General features: G+C 44.9%; 2 protein-coding genes across 6 annotated transcripts in view; both read right to left on the bottom strand.

Annotated features, from left to right (window-relative positions):
• ACOT7 (acyl-CoA thioesterase 7) overlaps positions 1 to 19,939 on the bottom strand; it is a 231,725-nt gene that overhangs the window by 100,813 nt on the left and 110,973 nt on the right. The window lies entirely within an intron of this gene.
• On the bottom strand, positions 18,527 to 19,213 carry LOC122928863 (39S ribosomal protein L21, mitochondrial-like). The gene is given in 2 exon segments (XM_044282144.1): positions 18,527 to 18,700; positions 18,702 to 19,213. Coding segments are annotated over 2 exon segments (606 nt in total). The 5' UTR covers positions 19,173 to 19,213; the 3' UTR covers positions 18,527 to 18,565.

Here is a 19,939-nt window from a genome sequence, read left to right as displayed (position 1 = left end):
TGTGGAGGCCAAGTAAGACATTAGGAAAAGTGATGGAGGCAGAGAATGGGAGAAACTGTGGAATATAAAAGGACTCATAAGAGGCCGAGAAAAGAAAGAATGAAGGCCATATCATGATAATAACTCATTTGCTTATTGTGGACTGGGACCAGTTCCAAGTTTTGCTAGGGGCCTCTACTGTTACATAGTTTTGTACATGGAGTCCCTTTATTTGGCCTCTATTAGCGCTATGGTCATGCCCATTATTGAGGGTCTGTAAGCTCTTACACTTGTATTCCTCCTGAAATCACATAGCTTGAACATTTAAAGTATTCTTTATTGTGCTATTCCTGTGTTATTCCTCCTGGAAACAAATTAAATGAATTATGAATGTATTATCAACGTTGGCACGAGGGAACGAGACGTATATATTGAATATCAGAGATAGGCACAGCATGTGAACAGTGACTGAAGGACTGGAAGTAGGTCCCAGGCAACCCATTAGCCCCATGTAATCTCAAAGCTAAGGCCGCTTTCACACAGTCAGTGTTTGATCAGAGATTGTGAGCCAAAAGCAGTTGCGGGTCAAAAATACAGAACAGGAGCAAATCCTTTCCATTATAGCTCATCTCTGCGTAGACTCCACTCCTGGTTTTGGCTTACAGTCACTGATGGAAACCACTGATCTAACACTGAAGTGTGAAGGTTGCCTAAGCAATAGAGCAGGGACAGCCAACCTGAGGCTGTTGCAAAACTATAACTCCCAGCATGCCCAGACTGCCTACAGCTATCAGCCTACAGCAGGGCATGGTAGGAGTTGTAGTTTGACAACAACTGGAATGCTGCAGGTTGGCCATGCTTGTAATAGAGCCAGTGTTCCTGTGGGTACAGGCGGTACATGTTCCAGCCCACTATGCTCTCAGTGCAGCCATATTACACACTAATGTCCTACCAAGCATATCCTGCTAAATGAGGCTGAGCTAATACAATGGTTTGCTTTAATAAGACACGCTGTACCTCCCGACAACCCTGGGTGATAGCTGCAGTGAATGCGTAGATTACCGTAATTCACTCGGAGGAGCGGTGTGTGAGGCCTGGATTTCATTCTCCATTGTAAACCTCGGGGGCTAATGTCATCAGAGTGCAGCGTTTGATGCTGCGTCCCGCTACATGAGTAGGCATCACCTGAATCAATTACAGTGCAGGCACCGTGAAGAATGGCCAGGGACGAATTAGGGAATACGCGAGGAAAGCATCATGAATGCTATCATCCCAGAACACCGATGGCGCTCGTCTATTGTGCTAAGGATTGATCTCCGCAAAACACAGGAGATGATGGTCACATTTACAGTCGGCAATTTGTAATACAAAGATTTCAGTGCACATAATGAGTGAGGAGAGGTTTCATTTGGATAATCTGATATCAATGCAGCAGAGAGCATTTGGAGGAAAACCCTTTCTCTCCGCGCCCACTAGTTTAACCCTTTACAGACTTCATAAAGAGCTGCTATGCTCACACAGGATTGCTTACACTGGCTATATACAGACAGTATTAGACTAGGATCCTTAAAGGGAGTCTGTCATCACAGTTTCACCTTTTTAACCCTTCCCATAGCTTTCTAGCAGCATTACAGTTGATAAAAACGTTACCTTTATAAGCAATCGTGGACTTATAAAACTGTCAAAACTGTCTTTCTTTCTGCCCGCCCATCTTCTTACTTCTTCTCTCGCCGAGAGCCCGAGCCTGCGCGCTGAGTCCGTCGGCCGGCATCCTGGTACGGCATCACAGTAATTAATGCGCATGCGCCGGCTAACGGCGAGTTAGCCGACGCATACGCATTAATTACTGTGATGTCGTACCAGGAATGGACATCGCAGTGCGCATGCGCCGGCCGACGAACTCAGCACGCAGGCGCAGGATCTCGGCGAGAGAAGTAGTAACAAGATGGGCGGGCAGAAAGAAAGACTTGGCGGGGGGAAGCGACGATAAGGCAGAGCTGCCTGGGCACCTACGAGGTTGACGCCGCCCCTAGGCACTTGCAAGCCCTCATTTGCATATCCTACTAAGAGGATTTTTGCCAGCTTTATAAGTCAACGATTGCTTATAAAGGTAACTTTTTTATCAACTGTAACGCTGCTAGAAAGCTATGGGAAAGGGTTAAAAAGGTGAAACTGTGATGACAGACTCCCTTTAAACCCACCAGAAGACTATACCAAAGCCCCTCTACATCTGTACAGAACATGTACACCTCCACTTTCACTTGCATGGCCGCTATCATTGTACACAAAGGACGTATCATTGTTGAGGTCCTGAACAATCCCAGAAAAAGTAGACCCAAGTATGCAAGTGACTGGCACGGATGTCATCTCTGACTTTTGTGTGAAGGAGTGAGTCCATCAGAGGATCTGGTACTCTGTTAGGCCAATCCGACCCCGACCATAGCAAACCTTCAGCTGTTATAAGTCTTAGGTCTCGTAGGGGTTTCCAGTCTTTGAATGGAAACATGACTACTCCCATTCACTACAAGCACAAAGCAATCTTGAAATTGGTGAAAAATTGAACAAGCATGTGGTTGGAATGAGGACTAGGTTTGCTCTTTCTAGTGATCAGTGGCAGTTACGTCAGAGGAACAGCCTGTCGGAGTTCACCATATCCAATGTAGTCAGAAAATGCTGGGAACCACCGGATCCCCATTGACTACAATGGGATCAGACAGGGAATCGTCCACTTTCCGGCATAATGATGGGCTTTCAGCCGGAAATGGTGAGCTCCAGAAAGCTGCTCCTATGCTGGATATGGTGAACCTTGGAAGGCTGTTTCTATGCTGGATTTCATAATGTAGCCTTAGATCAGAAGGGGTCCAGCCACTGTAGCCCCCACTGATCACTAGAATTAGAGATTAGAGAAACTAGTCCTCATCCATCCCAACCACATGATCGCGGTGAGGTCTGGTACTTCCAGGCCTCCATCAATGCATTGTGCCAGAATAGCACAACAATACACAGTTAGCATCTCCGATTACCTGTGGGTTCCCGTCACATGTATGTCTTGTACGTGTATTACCGCATGGAGCACCTTTATTTCTTAAATTCTTGTGTATGAATAGATCTTGTATTAAAAGCTGTAGTTGTTACAGATAAACCAGCATAAAGCTAGTGTCTAGTAAAATTCAGCCGGCTGGACAAATTATGGCACAAAAATACAAATCCCAAGCAGAAGTAGTCAACAATAACACTGGGGGAATAATGAAGGTCGGCAAATAAGTGGACTCATGGTTTACAATGTAAGTGTCCGCTTTGTTGTGGACAGTAGGATACATTCATTACACTTTTTGTTCTGTATTTGCAACAACAAACAAGCAGCAGAATATCCACATAGTAATCACTTACCTTTATTCTGTCTGTCTGAAGCAATAACAGAAAAACAGAAAAAACATAAGCATTACAGGAGCCAAGCTTCAATTGTCTTCCTAATATAGCAAAATGTCTTTAAAGGGATTGTCCAGTTTAGAAAACACATTTACATACAGCCAGTTAAGCACTTTTCAGTTAAAGGGGTTGTCCCAAACCAGCACCTGAATACCTCTGTATTGCATGTAATAAATTTTAGTACAGACACCAAGTAATTCAATAAAATGTATTTGTATAGCACCATCTGCTGGAGATTCCTTTCCTCATTTTTCTGTCCACCTCAGTAACATTGCTCAGGTGGTCACACATGCTCAGTTCTATCCTTCAACTGCCACCAGCCATATCAACCAAAAAGAGAGTCCCTAATAAATATAACTGGTCATATCATACCAAAGAGAGCAATATCGCTAAACAAAAAGGCACTAGACCCAAGATACCATGATAAAACTACCATCATTATTAAAAGTTCATATTAAAAATATATCATAAAGCCATATAAGATACTGTAAGGAGGGTGCAGAAAATAACAAAAACTAATCAATCAATAATAGTAAAGGCAAGTGCCAAAGGTAACACACTGCAGGGCACGACTAGAATTCCCTACATAGCAAAAGTGGCTCACCCATCACTCCCTCCAGCCATATCTACCATTAGAAACTGTGACAGTTACAGGGAGAGAACTGCAGCAGAGAGGGCATGCCCTGTAATAAAGGACATGCCCTTTGAGCTGCAGCAGAAAGGGCAAGTTACCTGAGGAAGGACACAGGAGGGAAAGTTCTAATGAGTATTGATCGTCAAAAGCGGAAAACCCTTATGGCATTAGGGTCCGTTCGCACGTGCGCACTTCTGTTCTGTATTTTGTGGAACGGAATTGCGAACCCATTCATTTCTATGGGGCCCGCAGGATGTGCTGCCTGGATCCGGAAATGCGGACTGAAAAAAATAGAACATGTCCTATTCTTCTCCGCAATTGCAGACAAGAATAGGCATTTTCTATTAAGTGTGGAACGCACATTGCCGGTGTCCGTGTTTTGCAGATCCACAAAACACACACGGATGTGTGAATGGACCCTTATTGAGATCTAACAGGTTCCAGATTTTTTCTATTTATTTTACTCACTATATAGCGCTGACCTATTCCGCAGCACTTTACAGACCTTATCATCACTCGCTGTCCCCTATTAGTATGTCTTTGGAGTGTGGGGTAAACCCGAGTACCCAGAAGAAACCAATCAGCTGTTTTCAGCACCCGCCTTTGCCAGATACTAAACCGTGTACAGAGCCAGGTGCAGAAGGCTCCATCTGCTGTGTAGTGACCGTGCCAGCATACTGCAACTCTGCTCCTGTACAAATGAATGAGAGCTAAGCGGATATTAAAAAGCTGGAATACCTCTTTAAGTGTGAAAAAAAAAACCTCAGGTACAACAAACCGGAGTAATAAGCCACAAGCTTAGCAGGAATGGCAATTTCAATCTCTATCTTGTAGTCTTCCCGTTGTATAAATTGCCAATAGTTTTTGTATTACCTGCTAATGTCAATACCCAGAGGAACTGAGAAAGCAATAAACGCTGGTGCCAGCAGCATATGAGATCTGGTTACCACAGAGATCTCAAACTTCACTCTCAAGGTACAAAGTAATAAAATGCTCTATTTGGAACATCAGATCGGTTTCATGTGGCTTCTGTGTACCGGAGTCCTCATAGAAAATAAACACCACATGGATCGCCAACAACGCTCGTCCCCTCCGTGATTGTGGTTATATTTAAGGTCTCCATTTACAAGACAAGATTCGTTTTTCTCATTTTATTTTTTTCCACAAACCATACACGTTTTATGGCGACTCTCAGCAAGTCTTGCCTTATGGAGAAGTGTCATGGACTCATCGCACATCCATAAATTAATAGTTAATCAAAGCAAATTGTTAAAGACGACCTATAAACTGGATAATGTTCTCGGATTAAAAATATAAATATCTAAATAAACAAAAAAAAAAACTTATCTAGGATTTGTGCACAACTGTCCCAGCTCACTGCAGGAGTCGGGTCCGAACTTCTGAGCAAGGAGCTCCCGTCATGTCCAGTGCCTTCCCAGAAAATTCCCAGCTCCCTATAGTGTAAAGCCTCGTGGTCTCGGCTCAGACTGCATTAAAAACACAAAAGGAACTGTTGATGGATCTCAATTAAATGAGTTGGATCGAATTAGGTTCCAAAAATAAAACTTTTCAATCCATTTTATTTGGCTAGTTTTTTACTGAACCACAGCAAATCAAAATTATTGGCCTTTTGGGACTTGAATACTAACTATCTGGAGCTTAGAACACCCACAATTGAGAACACCCGGTTTCAGTGAAAATCTAAATTACTACAGAATTGTAAGGATTCTTGCCATGGATAGTGTTGGAGTGCCATACTGGTGGCCCATGCCTGCCGGAACACTCACTCTCACTCCTCCTGGTCGGTGGGCCCAGCCGGAGTAGCATTGCTCTAGCCACTCCACACAAGGTGAGGTCTGCTTCCTGCTTGTACACTGCTTCTCAGCTGGTAGGGCATTTGTGTGTCCTCTGGCCCTTAAAGGGTAACAGTCATATATATTTTTTTTACCTAGTTTATTAGAGCTAGGCATGTATACCTGAGTTAGTCTGCCAATGATTGTCAAAAGATCTGTAATTACCTTATAATGACAGCTTTCATTAATGTCCTCTGTCCCTTTCCACTGCTCCCTTAAAAGACAGGTGCTATGGCTTGTCTGTCTCTGGCTAAGAAGACAGGTAGACGGAGGGGCGGTCCTTCATACTGCATGCCTGCATTAGGCTTCAGAGTGAGGAGGCGTGTCTCTCAGTAATGCAATCTGATTGGCTGGCAGGGAGCTGCTGGCTACAGCAAGTGTGTATGGGAAGTGAGGTGAAGCAGTTTTGGCCTCAGAGAACTGGCAGAAGAGCCATCTTGAGAAGGTCCTCATACTGTAAATGTTTAAACAGCCGTAAATAAGGGAAAAACTCAAGGAAAACAGTAGTATGTGAAGAAACGAAAGATTGCTTTATGCATAATGCTGCTGCAGCAGTAACCTATGCTAAAAAAAAAAATTTTTTATGAAAAGATGACAGTTACCCTTTAACCGCCTCCGGACTGCCTAACGCAGGATCGCGGTCCAGAGGCGGTCGATTCATCCCTCCTAGACGCATCCGTGCATCATCTCCCGAGATTACGCACACAGCAGGCCCGCGCATGCGCATTGCGGGCCGGCAAAAGTTAAAGGAGTATTTCTTCACAAGCCTGCCAGCCAATGATCATCGCTGGCAGGCTGGTGATTTTCAAAAAAACAAAATCAGAAGCCATTTAACACTTTATATTTATAAATATAAGGTGTTAAATGGCTGCTGTGCTCCTCTGCTGGTCCTTTTCGTCAGTTGGTCCCAGCAGAGGAGCATAGATCACTGTAAGTACACAAGACACCACACACTTAGCCCCAGATCACCCCAATTAACCCCTTGATCACCCCTGTCAATCACTAGTGAAAGGGAAAAAAGTGATCAGTGTAAACTGTCACTTTTTTTTTTCACTAGTATTGACTGTTAGGTTTTAGGATAGTTTAGGCCCCTTTGTTAGGTAGTTAGCATCGGTTAGTGCCCAGCCCACCGCACCGCAGTCACTGATTCGCCGATTAGTGTATCGCTAATCAGCATTGGCACTTTTATAGTATCTGTAAGTGATCAGAATGGATCACAGTCAGATCTATAATAGTATTAGTGTCACCTTAGCTCGCACTCCACCCAAAACGCAGTGTTTGCCCGATCAGGCCTCAACGGTCACCCACACGTGCGTTCACCCACGCCCGCCCCGCCGCAGTGACTTTTTTTTTTATCATTGCACAATCACTTTACAAGCGCTGCGGCGAAAAATAAAAATCTGTTTTGATATTTTTTATCAATAGCAGCGGCTTCCGGTACTTCGCTAGCCTCCCATTTGTAAGACAGGCTTGCTTTTTTTCTTGGGTAGTCTCTGGGAATACCCCCTAAATTTAGTTGACCAAATGGCAAGTAAGGGGTATTCTTCTGAAGAGGCCTACAGGCTTCTGACCCAGTCGGATGAGGAATGGGAACCCTCATCTGACGAATGCAGTGGGTCAGAATACGAACCTGTAGAAAGCAGTGGCAGTCTGACCCAAAGTTCGGACGATGAGGTTGAGGTCCCCGATACCACTAGGCCTACCCGGCCCCGTGTTGCTAGACTACAGGTTGCGCAGGATCCGCTTCAACGGCAGCAGAGTGGGGCTGGCGCTGTCGGATTACGTGGTGAGGCATACACCAGCAGCGCAGCCCATCCTGGACCTAGTACCAGCACTGCCGTACAACATGGTGAAGTGGCGAGCACCAGAAGGGCAGTTGAAGCTGGTACGGTCTCACGTGCAGTAGTTCCCCCATCGCAGCCTCCGCACAACCAGGCCCATAGAGCCCCTAGAGTCCCTGAGGTGCTGGCAAACCCTGATTGGCAGCCCCCAACTTCAGCCGCACCAGTAGTTCCCCCTTTCACCGCCCAGTCTGGAGTTCGGGTTGAGACAGTTCAGATCGTATTGGCACTGGGTTTTTTTTAGCTGTTTTTTTTTTTTATAATTGTATGTTTATTATGGTATATAAAACATAAAACGGGAATACACTGTTACAATGTCATAGTGCACAGAAGTTCCAAGGAGGAGCAACACACTAAACATATCACATACATATTGGATGAGCATATGTAACACTTGATAATATTCAGTGACGGAGCATTAAAAATCAGACAAAAATAAAGCGTTGAATTAATCCAACTGAGATTATGTCCATCTCTAACTAGTCTAAGAGGTAGAAAAAGGAGAAAACAAAAACTGCTGTGCAACATATCTTAAAAACAGATAATCAACAGATAGGACAAGTGACATGAACAAAGACAGAGAGGGAAGGGAGGCGGGGGGGAGTGGGAGGAACCAAACCCTTCACCCAGATTCCTCAAGGTTGCCTAGTATCCCAATAAGTGTCCCATATAGCGTTGAAGAGTGCCATTTTGTCCTGATACATAGCAGTGGAATACTCCATTGTGCGGACCTCCATTACCCTAGCATACAAGTCAGAAACCCGTGGTGGGTTGGGGCTTTTCCACGATCGGAAAACTAGACAATGAGCTGCTGTTAGAATCAGTAGCAGCAGTTTGAGTGCGGGTTTTTTGACTTGCTTGGGGACCACATTAAGCAGGAAGGACACGGGTTCCGGTCGGATTTCAGTTCCAAAAATGTTGGTCAGGAGAGCGCCAACCTCCGACCAGTAAGGGCCTATCTTGGGACAGTCCCAAAAATCACCTGGAACCACTGGGTTCATTCTATGGAGGAGGTCAGGAGTGTGATACCAGTACATTAAGATCTTATATTGGTTCTCCTGATGGAGTACCGACATAGATGATTTCGCTGCCCTCCTCCATATAAGGTGCCAGAGCGAGTCCGGTAAGACCCTCCCCAAGTACTCCTGCCACTTCACCATGTAGGAATGCCTTTGGGCCCGGTCAGGGAAGGGAGTCAGCAATATAGAGTAGATCTCAGAAATTAAACCTTTCGCATGAACCCCTTCCCTGCATATGCGCTCAAAGGAGGTCGGAAGGGAAACCGTAACCCCCGAAAAGATGGACTGGGCAAAGTGCCTAATCTGGATATAGAAAAAGTTGGAGGAAGGTGGGAGATCATACTTGGCCTGCAAGGTAGTGAACGGTAGGAGGACCCTAGTGAAGGGGTCCACAATATCAACGTATCGAAACACCCCCCGTTGAAACCACGGTCTCGTTGTGGACGTGACAAGACTAGCAGGAAGCGTGGTGTGATATAGGAAGGAGGTCATGGCGGAATGAGCGGACTCTAGAGGGAATTTACTACTGCACTGCCGCCAGATACGTCTAGTACACGCCATGGGCCCAAGGAGATCCTTGTCTGGCCGAGTCCTGTCAGGCCCAGCCCAAAGCATGGAGTTCGGGTGTACAGGAGCTAGCCAGAGTCTTTCTTTTGAGCTGTTCTTGACTGCGGAGCTCTTGGACTTAGTCGTGGCAGAAACAAATCGGTATGCCACTCAATTTATAGCCGCCAACCCGGGAAGCTTTTATGCCCAGTCTTTCCGGTGGAAACCCGTCCAAGTTTCCGAATTTAAAACTTTTCTGGGCCTTCTCCTCAACATGGGCCTGACAAAAAAGCATGAATTGCGTCCACAAACCCAATTCATCACATGCCCATGTTCTCTGCTGCCATGTCCAGGACACGATTTGAGACCATCCTGCTTTTCCTGCACTTTAGAGACAACAGCACCTCTCGTCCCAGAGGCCACCCAGCTTTTGACCGGCTCCACAAAATTCGGCCCCTCATAGACCACCTTAACACCAAATTTGCAGATTTGTATACCCCTGAGCAAAACATCTGCATAGACGAGTCCCTTATACCTTTTACCGGGCGCCTTGGCTTCAAACAATACATCCCAAGCAAGCGCGCCCGGTATGGGGTCAAATTGTATAAGCTCTGTGAAAGGGCCACAGGCTATACGCACAAATTTCGTGTCTATGAGGGTAAAGATCAGACCCTGGAGCCGGTCGGTTGCCCTGACTACCTGGGGAGCAGTGGGAAGACAGTCTGGGACTTGGTGTCACCCTTATTTGGCAAGGGGTACCATCTTTATGTGGACAATTTTTACACAAGTGTGCCCCTCTTCAGGCATTAGTTTTTAGAACAGATTGGCTGCTGTGGCACCAACGGCTCGTTACCACCCGTCTTGCAAGGGGGGAGAGGGCTGCCTTGTGGAACGAATAACTGCTCGCGGTGAAATGGAGACACAAGCGTGACGTTTACATGCTCTCCTCCATTCACGCAGACACGACAATACAAATTGAACGAGCAACCAGTGTCATTGAAAAGCCCCTCTCGGTCCACAACTAGAATTTGCTCATGGGAGGGGTGGACTTCAATGACCAGATGTTGGCTCCTTATTTAGTGCCCCACCGCACCAGACGCTGGTATAAGAAGGTGTCTGTATATTTAATTCAATTGGCTCTGTATAATAGTTTTGTTCTCTACAGTAAGGCAGGGAGAACACGATCCTTCCTCAAATTTCAGGAAGAGATCATCGAGAACCCCCTGTATCCAGGAGGTTCCGTGGCCCCATCCCCCAGTGTAGTGAGCTGTCTACACGAGCGACATTTCCCCAATGTCGTTGCTGGTACCTCAACCCAAGCGCCACCCCGAAAAAGATGTTGTGTCTGTAGCAGGAGTGGAATAAGGCGTGACACCTGCTATTTCTGTCCTGACTGCCCTGACCACCCTGCCCTATGCTTAGGGGAGTGTTTCCGGAAGTACCACACACAGGTACACTATTAGTATAGGGATTGCGTCACACAGGACAGGCACACAGGGCTCCTAGGGACCTTTCACTCACAGCTGCTGCAAACCTCTCCTTTCACCTGGGACAAAGTGCATAATATACTTCGCCACATCTCTGGGCGATTTGCGCTTTGCACATTGTCCCATGGGGAAGGAGAGGTTTGTCCTATAAAAGGTTAAAAAAAAGCAAAACAAAAAAAAAATCACCGGTAAGCAAAAAAGTTAATGTTCTGTTCCAAAAGTTCAATAAAGTTTATAAAAGTTAATGTTCTGTTCAAATGTTATTATAAAGTTCATGTTAATAAATTTATTGCGTTGAGGCCTGTTTTTTTTACCTTCTAGGTGGACCAACCGATGAACCAGCTGCAGCACTGATTCGCATTCTGACAGAAGCATTGCGCTGCTGTCAGATTACACAAAAGTTGGTGTATGCGGCGCCAAGACGAGATTTCTCCTCTGCAGTAAAAAAGATACGTTTGCCGAGGCTTATGAGCTGAGGGGCGGTGTTCATATGTTTCGGCAAACACTTTGTATATAAAAAAAATAAATAAAAAAAAATCCCGGCAATGATTTATTCAGCCACATCGATTGATGTGAATGGAGAAATCGGGTTTGCCAGGGCATACGAGCTAAGTGCGTTTGGATGTTGGGCGGAGCTCCTATGTCCTGGCAGACGCCTTTCCCCTCCTTTTTTGGGGGGGGGGCAGAAATTTTTTCATCCACATTGATCGATGCGAATGAAGAAATCTGTGCCGTTCATTTTTTCTTTCAGCCCAGAGGCTGAACGAAAAAAAAAAAAAAATCTCATTACCCGTATGCTCAATATAAGGAGAATAGCAGAAACTCCTAATACATGTAATGATTGCAGAGACCCTCAAATGCCAAGGCAGTACAAACACCCCACAAATGACCCCATTTTGGAAAGAAGACACCCTAAGCCACGGGTGTCAAACACAAGGCCCGCGGGCCGAATCCGGCCCGCCAGACCTCGTCATGTGGCCCGCGTAGCCGCCGCCGGCCTTCACCTTTTATTCTCGCTTTTTTTTTTGACACAAGAAAGCCGCCTCTTCAGCGCATGCTCGGCAGCCTACAAGCCAGAGAACGTCTGCCCTCTAGCGGCGCCGGTCGTTCTACACAGGAAACCTCCACTTTCAGGGGTGTGGAATTCCTATCGCCCGACGCCCGGGACATGCAGTTCCGGGCGCCGGGCAAGTAGTTTAAACAGTTGTTTAGCCCTGTGCGGGCAAGTAGCAGGGACATGTGTGTTGGGCAGTAATAGGAGCGGTCATATGCAAGCCGCGAGCTGACCGCTCCTACATCTATGTCAGCCTGCCCCTGCATCGTGCATATGAGTACCGTACATATCACTTCCCGCAGGCAGCCCTCGCTCCTCCCGACTCCTGTATCGAAGTCTCCGCCCACCTGCCAGCACAGGAGCGCACAGTAAGTCAGCACACCGTCTCCAGAGACTGAGTAATTGCAGGCCAAGATGGGAGAAGAGGAGTGAGAGACCCCACGGCCCCCTGCAGATGAGCGTTCCTCCCAGAGCCTGTCCACATCGCAGCTCCCGACCTGACCTGCAAGCGCTGACTGGGGTCACATAGCATTATACTGATTTATGATGCTATGTATCCTTTACAGTTCTGGAATGCGTTGGATAACACTGACAGCATTATGTCAGTGTTATCCAACACATTCCAGAACTGTAAGGGTTACATAGCATCATAAATAATACCTAATCGGTCATAAAGTAGTAACTTTGCCGTTACTGTGGTACTCAGAAATATCAATGAACACCTTAAATTAATGAGTACAAAAAGATCCCATATGGTTTTAAAATATATATTATCTTTATTAGAAAAAATATGAACATGATTACATCACTTATAACAATTTATTGTAAAAGTAGTATCAAGCCTTTAAAGTGAAGCTAACTAATAGCTATAGAGCCTTTTTATAAAGTATGACTATTCTCATGGAAAGGAATCATCAAGGTCTAAACACTGCACAATGGTGGACTCTGTAAAGATATATATCTGGGGTGCACTAGGAACATTATACTAGGAGCCAACTCCCATATTACCATATTAAAGAGACTATCACCTAAGCAGTAAGCATTATGCTGATTTGTGGAGCTGAAGTCTAAAGCTACTAACCGTTTGATGAAATGTGGAACCAGTCTAGAGGGGTCAGGTAAAGGCTCTGGATCTCCCCGACGTACGTTTCGCCGTTCTGCGTCCTCAGGAGGAGTGATATTTTAAAACCATATGGGATCTTTTTGTACTCATTAATTTAAGGTGTTCATAGCATCATAAATCAGTATAATGGTATGATGCCCCAAGTCAGCGCTTGCAGGTCAGGCCGGGAACTGCGATGTGGACAGGCTCCGGGAGGAACGCTCATCTGCAGGGGTGTCAGAAATAAAGGTTGTGCTGTCTGTTTTCTGAGGCTCTGGCCCTGCCTGCAATCTGCACTGCACGTGGCACTTGATAAACTATAATGTCTCCCTGTTGCCCCCATACAGTATAACGTCACCTTGGGGCTGCCCTAGTGCCCCATACAGTATAACGTCACCAAGCGGCTGCCCCCGCACAGTATAACGTCACCCTGTGGCCCCCGCCCCCATACAGTATAACGTCACCCTGTGGCCCCCGCCCCCATACAGCATAACATCTCCTTGTGGCCCTGCCCCCATACAGCATAACATCTCCTTGTGGCCCCCGCCCCATACAGCATAATGTCTCCTTGTGGCCCCCGCCCCATACAGCATAATGTCTCCTTGTGGCCCCCGCCCCATACAGCATAATGTCTCCTTTGAGGGAGACCAACCGGCCCTTTGAGGGTGACCAAACTGCTGATGCGGCCCCCGATGAATTTGAGTTTGACACCCCTGCCCTAAGCTATTCGGTGAGGGGCATAGTGCGTTCATAGAAGTTTTTATTTTTTGTCACAAGTTAGCGGAAAATTGTTATATTTTTTTTTTTGTTTTTTTCTAACAAAGTCTCATATTCCACTAACATGACAAAAAATAAAATTTTCCATGAACTCACTATGATCTTGGGGTGTCTTCTATCCAAAATGGGGTCACATGTGGGGTATTTATACTGCCCTGGCATTTTAGGGGCCCTAAAGCGTGAGAAGAAGTCTGGAATCCAAATGTCTAAAAAATGCCCTCCTAAAAGGAATTTGGGCCCCTTTGCGCACCTAGGCTGCAAAAAAGTGTCACACGTGGTATCGCCGTACTCAGGAGAAGTTGGTCAATGTGTTTTGGGGTGTCTTTACATATACCCATGCTGGGTGAGAGAAATATCTTGGCAAAAGATAACTTTCCATTTCTTTTATACAAAGTTGGCATTTGACCAAGATATTTTTCTCACCCAGCATGGGTATATGTAAAATGACACCCCAAAACACATTGCACTACTTCTTCTGAGTACGGCGATACCACATGTGTGACACTTTTTTGCAGCCTAGGTGGGCAAAGGGGCCCAAATTCTAAAGAGCACCTTTAGGATTTCACAGGGCATTTTTTTTTTACACATTTGGATTTCAAACTACTTCTCACGCATTAGGGCCCCTAAAATGCCAGGGCAGTATAAATACCCCACAAGTGACCCCATTTTGGAAAGAAGACACCCCAAGGTATTTCGTGATGGGCATAGTGAGTTCATGGAAGTTTTTATTTTTTGTCACAAGTTAGTGGAATATGAGACTTTGTAAGAAAAAAAAAAATAATTTTCCACTAACTTGTGACAAAAAATAAAAACTTCTATGAACTCACTATGCACATCAGCGAATACCTTAGGATGTCTTTCCGAAATGGGGTTATTTGTGGGGTGTTTCTACTGTCTGGGCATTGTAGAACCTCAGGAAACATGACAGGTGCTCAGAAAGTCAGAGCTGCTTCGAAATTCTCATTTTTTGTACCATAGTTTTTAAACACTATAAATTTTGCGCAAACCAATAAATATACACTTATTGCATTTTTTTTTATCAAAGACACGTAGAACAATAAATTTAGAAAGAAAATTTTGATTAATAACAAAGTAAAAATGTCAGCAGCAATGAAATACCACCAAATAAAAGCTCTATTAGTGAGAAGAAAAGGAGGTAAAATTAATTTGGGTGGTAAGTTGTATGACCGAGCAATAAACGGTGAAAGTAGTGTAGTGCAGAATTGTAAAAAGTGGTCTGGTCATTAAGGGGGTTTAAGCTAGGGGAGCTGAGGTGGTTAAAACACCCTTCTACTGGGAAAGGAGCCTCTGGGTATTTAAAGAGTCACTGTACTTTCACACAATTTAATTTCATTTAATAAAGATGGTGTAACTAGTAAATCACTTAATTTAAAAAAATATATGCATCCATCTGAAAAAAAAGCTGTAAAGTCATGGCCACCAGGGGTCTCACTTCCAGGTAATTTGCAGTCTACTTCCTGTTATCAGGTAAGATCCAGTATCGGAAGACGGCAGAGAGGAAGTGGGGGCGTGTCAGAGCTAGCTGAGATTCAGAGCCTTCTGAGGATTATAGGAGCTTTCTGTGAGTCTGTAAGGCCTTATTCACACGTCAGTGTTTTGGTTAGTGATTGTAAGCCAAAGCCAGCAGTGGAGGCTACACAAAAGATATAAGGGAAAGATTTGCACCGGTTCTGTGTTTAGACCAGCAACTGGTTTTGGCTCACAATCACTGAACTGAACACTGGCTATGTGGCTGATTTCACAAAAGGGATATGCCCCCTGCAACAAAGAGAAATGTATCTAGCTGTGCAGTAGAAACAGGGAATAATATGGCTGAAAGACATGAAAGCATAAAAAAGACCTGTTCCTTCCTAGTTATAATTGTATCAAGGACAGCCATTATGCAAACTTTTTTGAAAGCTCAGGTACGCCTAAAGGCATCTTCCCCAGTGGGAGAGTGCCTGAGCAATAGATTCTAGTAGTCTAGTTTCCTGCAAAGGTGCGATATTTGTCTTGTTCGCCCTCAGTGTACAGACTTCAATGTTCTGACCCAACTTCTGCCTGATCTCTGTACTGACCCTGACTGGCCTTCCCTGACCCTTGGACTAACTTTGGATTGCATGTACAGTGAATCCACATCCGCGTGATGGCAACTTAAACCAATTGGGGGGATCGATAAAATAAGCCCCACCTCTGCAGACTCTTACTGTTACTAAGGAGTCACGGCTACAAACGGGCTCAGCTCAGTGCAATTTTTCTGCTCCTTTCATAGATACTTTAGAATTCCCTTTATCGGCACAAATGTACCTCATAGCTCATGTCCTAAAAAAGGAAGTAAAGACTACATGTACATTACCTATACTTATTTGTGAAGGGCTCTCTTTACTCCTTAAAGGGGTTGTCCAGGTTCAGAGCTGAACCTGGACAGCCCTCCATTTTCACCCAGGCAGCCCCCCTGACATGAGCATCGGAGCAGTTCATGCTCCGATGCTCTCCTTTGCCCTGCGCTAAATTGTACAGGGCAAAGGCATTTTTCTGAGTTCCGGTGACGTACCGGGGCTCTCTATGGGGCTGACAGGAACCCCGGTGACGTCACCGGCACTGATGGGCGGGATTTGGCTCTGCCCTAGCCAGTAAAACGGCTAGGGCAGAGCTAAAGCCCGCCCCGCAGAGCCGGTGACGTCACCGAACACACTGCCGGGGCGGAAGTTACCGCCCGGCAGTGTGTTATTGAAAACACAAGAGCCCGTGCCCTGCGCGATCTAGCGCAGGGCACTGGAGCGCATCGGAGCATGAGATGCTCCGATGCTAGGATCAGGGGGGCTGCCGGGGTGAAAATAAGGGTATGTCCGGGTTCAGCTCTGAACCCGGACAACCCCTTTAACGTCCGCCCACCATCACGGAGCGCTTTTTGCATGGACTACAGGATACTGCAATCCTGCTGCTGCCTCTATTTGACCAGGCAATCTCATGAGCAACGGTTGTTTTCCCATGTAACTTGGGCTTCTATGGACGCATGAGTTACAGTGGAAAACAAAATTACAAACTGCAAATGTTCCTCAAGCCTCTTTTGTGGCTTTGTGGGGAAGATATCTGCCAAAAATCTAGACACAAATAAAAACAACATATAAAATAAATTAAGCAAAAAATAACTTGTGCCAACCTAAATCGTCGCTGTTCAGGTAAGACTGTATATATTAAATAACAAAACAAGCATCACAAATTAGGGAAGACACTGAAGGCATCAAAACTATGAATTAACACATGTGGAATTATATACATAACAAAAAAGTGGGAAACTGAAAATATGTCATATTCTAGGTTCTTCAAAGTAGCCACCTTTTGCTTTGATTACTGCTTTGCACACTCTTGGCATTCTCTTGATGAGCTTCAAGAGGTAGTCACCTGAAATGGTTTTCACTTCACAGGTGTGCCCTGTCAGGTTTAATAAGTGGGATTTCTTGCCTTATAAATGGGGTTGGGACCATCAGTTGCGTTGTGGAGAAGTCAGGTCTTCTCTAAAAACATGACGCCCGTGTGAAAGAGGCCTAAGGGTACTTTCACACCAGCATTTTTATTTTCCGGCATAGAGTTCCATCCTAGGGGCGCAATACCATAAAAGAACAGATCAGTTTTATCCCAATGCATTCTGAATTCAGGATGCATCAGGATGTCTTTAGTTCAGTCTTTTTGACTGTTCAGGACGGAGATAATACCGCAGCATGCTGCGGTTTTATCTCCGGCTAAAAAACTGAACACTTGCCTGAATGCCAGATCCGGCATTTTTTTCCATAGGAATGTAATAGTGCCGGATATGGCATTCAAAATACCGCAATGCCGGATCCGTCCTTCCAGTCTGCGCATGCGCAGATCGGCAAAAACGTGCAGAAAATATATAACAGATCTGTTTCTCCGGATGACAAATGGAGAGACGGATCCATTCTTGCAATGCATTTGTAAGACTGATCCGCATCCGGATAAGTCTACAAATGCTTTCCGTTTGTATGCAGAGCTCCAGAGTCCCGGTCTTCTCGTCTATGTGCTGGATGCCTGTCACACTGTGCACTCTAGCGCCTCTGTTATTGTGCCTGTCAGCCCTGCCGCTCTCTGCTCATACACCCCCCATGTACTGTAGTGTATGAGTGGATTCCTATGGATGAGGGGGGTTATAATTTTATTTTGTTCTGTAATTGGCATGTGTTTATATTAAACATGACTATAACCCCCCTCATCCAGAGGAATCCACCCATGTACTGCAGTATATGAGTGGATTCCTCTGGATGAGGGGGGTTATAGTCATATTTAATATAAACACATGCCAATTACAGAACAGTCCCTGGATAGTGTTTATATTTAATCTGACTATAACTCCACTCATCCTTGAGAATACACCAATGTACAGTACCTACAGTACATCAGTGTATTCTTTAGGATGATCGGTGTTATAAGTGTCATCCACAGATCCCCCATGAGTGTCATCCACACATCCCACCATAACAGTGTCATCCACAGATCCCCCATAAGTGTGTCATCCACAGATCCCCTATAATAGTGTCATCCACAGACCACCAATAGTTCAAAACCCACCAAAAGCACACCTTTTGGTTAAAATTTTATATTTCTTATTTTCCTTCTCAAAAACCTAGGTGCGTCTCATCAGGTGAGTCTTATAAAGCGAGAAATACGGTATAGACACAACTTTTCCATTTTTACTTCATTTTTGTTAAATAATGACACTGACAATTTCCCATGTTGTTGGTTTATCTCAGGTTCTTTTTTTTTTTTTTTTTTTCATAGTGGTCTTTAATAACTGAAACTGTGGTAGAAAACAATAATACATAAAGTCACGATAATGCCGGGGCAATTTCAATGGTATTGATCCTCAGAATGGTCTGTGGTTTGATAGTTATTTTCATCTTCTGGTGCCGGTGTCGTCTCCAGAACTTCATGTTAATCTTTGGATACGACTCTGTTTTTTCAAATCACTGTTGCTTCAACTCGAACCAAATCCTTCCCAAGGAGAGGCTTTCCTACCAATGTAAAATTATGACTGCCAACCATCAAAACTTTTTCCAGCCGAATCCCCTCTCCACACTGCGCGTCCACAGAGTAGTTAATTAGAACAAGGTCCTTGTTCGTTACTTTCCATTGTTTACTTGCAAAGTGGATGACAGCAAAGAGCCGCCCAAACTGTCCCGTGGCGATGAGGCCGTTTACTTTAGTAACGAGCTCTCTGTGCTCCTCTGCTTCTTCAACGAGATCTGGAAGTTTGATCTTGGGCCAAGGTGGTTCAGATAGAGACGTCTTTGGGACATAGCTCGGCTGCAGAGCTGAACTCTGTGAACTCTGACACCGGAGGGGCGGCTGGAGCAGCAAGGCTGCAGCAGGAGCCCGCACACATGTCCCGGACGCCGCACTCCTCAGCAGCCGCCCGCAGCAGGTGAGAGCCATCACATGTCTCCTTCCCTTCACCACCAATTCCCTCAGGTTCTAGTTTTAAGACAGTGTTTTTAAACTAATGCCCTGATAAATAAAACCATAGAATTCAAAGACAATCTATTTAGTTTTTCTAATTACTGTACATATCAAAATTACAGCTACCTTCATAAATGATTATTTTAAAGGATGTTGATGCAAACTGGAAAACCCCTTCAAAGAGTTAAAGAGATATAAGGAGGAGATTTTTATAGGGCTTGAGGACAGTGGTTTTGTTTATGGCTGGATTTATTAACATTGTGAGCCATTAATAAATGGAGAGAGCTAGTGATGCCTCTATACGACAGCGCAATCTGTCAGGGTGCAGACCGCTTACCCCTTGTGAAATGTTGCTAAGCAACATCTGTGCGACTACCCAAATCCTTAGTCAGTGCTGAAAGTTTAAAGCTAAGTGATATTAACAGGGAATGAAAAGTTGCTTTAGAGGAAAAGCAAGATCATTCATTCAAAAGTGTTATCATCTTCAAGCCATTCCTCCGACTTAAAATAATTTTTTGCTTCTCCTTTGATGCCTCCTGCCTGGCATCCTTGTATTTTTTATTTTTTTTCTGATATTGTGCGGCTTCAATTGAATGGCAGAAGAGAGCCTATAGATTTGGACCAAATATAACCAAGAAGGGCTGGAGCTACAAAATAAAGGTCACACTTGTCTCGAAAGCTAGGAAACTACTTAGATCAATTCGTTTCTCGTCACTTTTTATACAACAGTCAAGGCTGCAGAC

This window comes from Bufo gargarizans, chromosome 2, assembly GCF_014858855.1.
Source record: "Bufo gargarizans isolate SCDJY-AF-19 chromosome 2, ASM1485885v1, whole genome shotgun sequence".
Classification (NCBI taxonomy): domain Eukaryota; kingdom Metazoa; phylum Chordata; class Amphibia; order Anura; family Bufonidae; genus Bufo; species Bufo gargarizans.
Note: the sequence above shows the minus strand (reverse complement) of the source record. Positions and strands in the feature narration are given on the sequence as shown.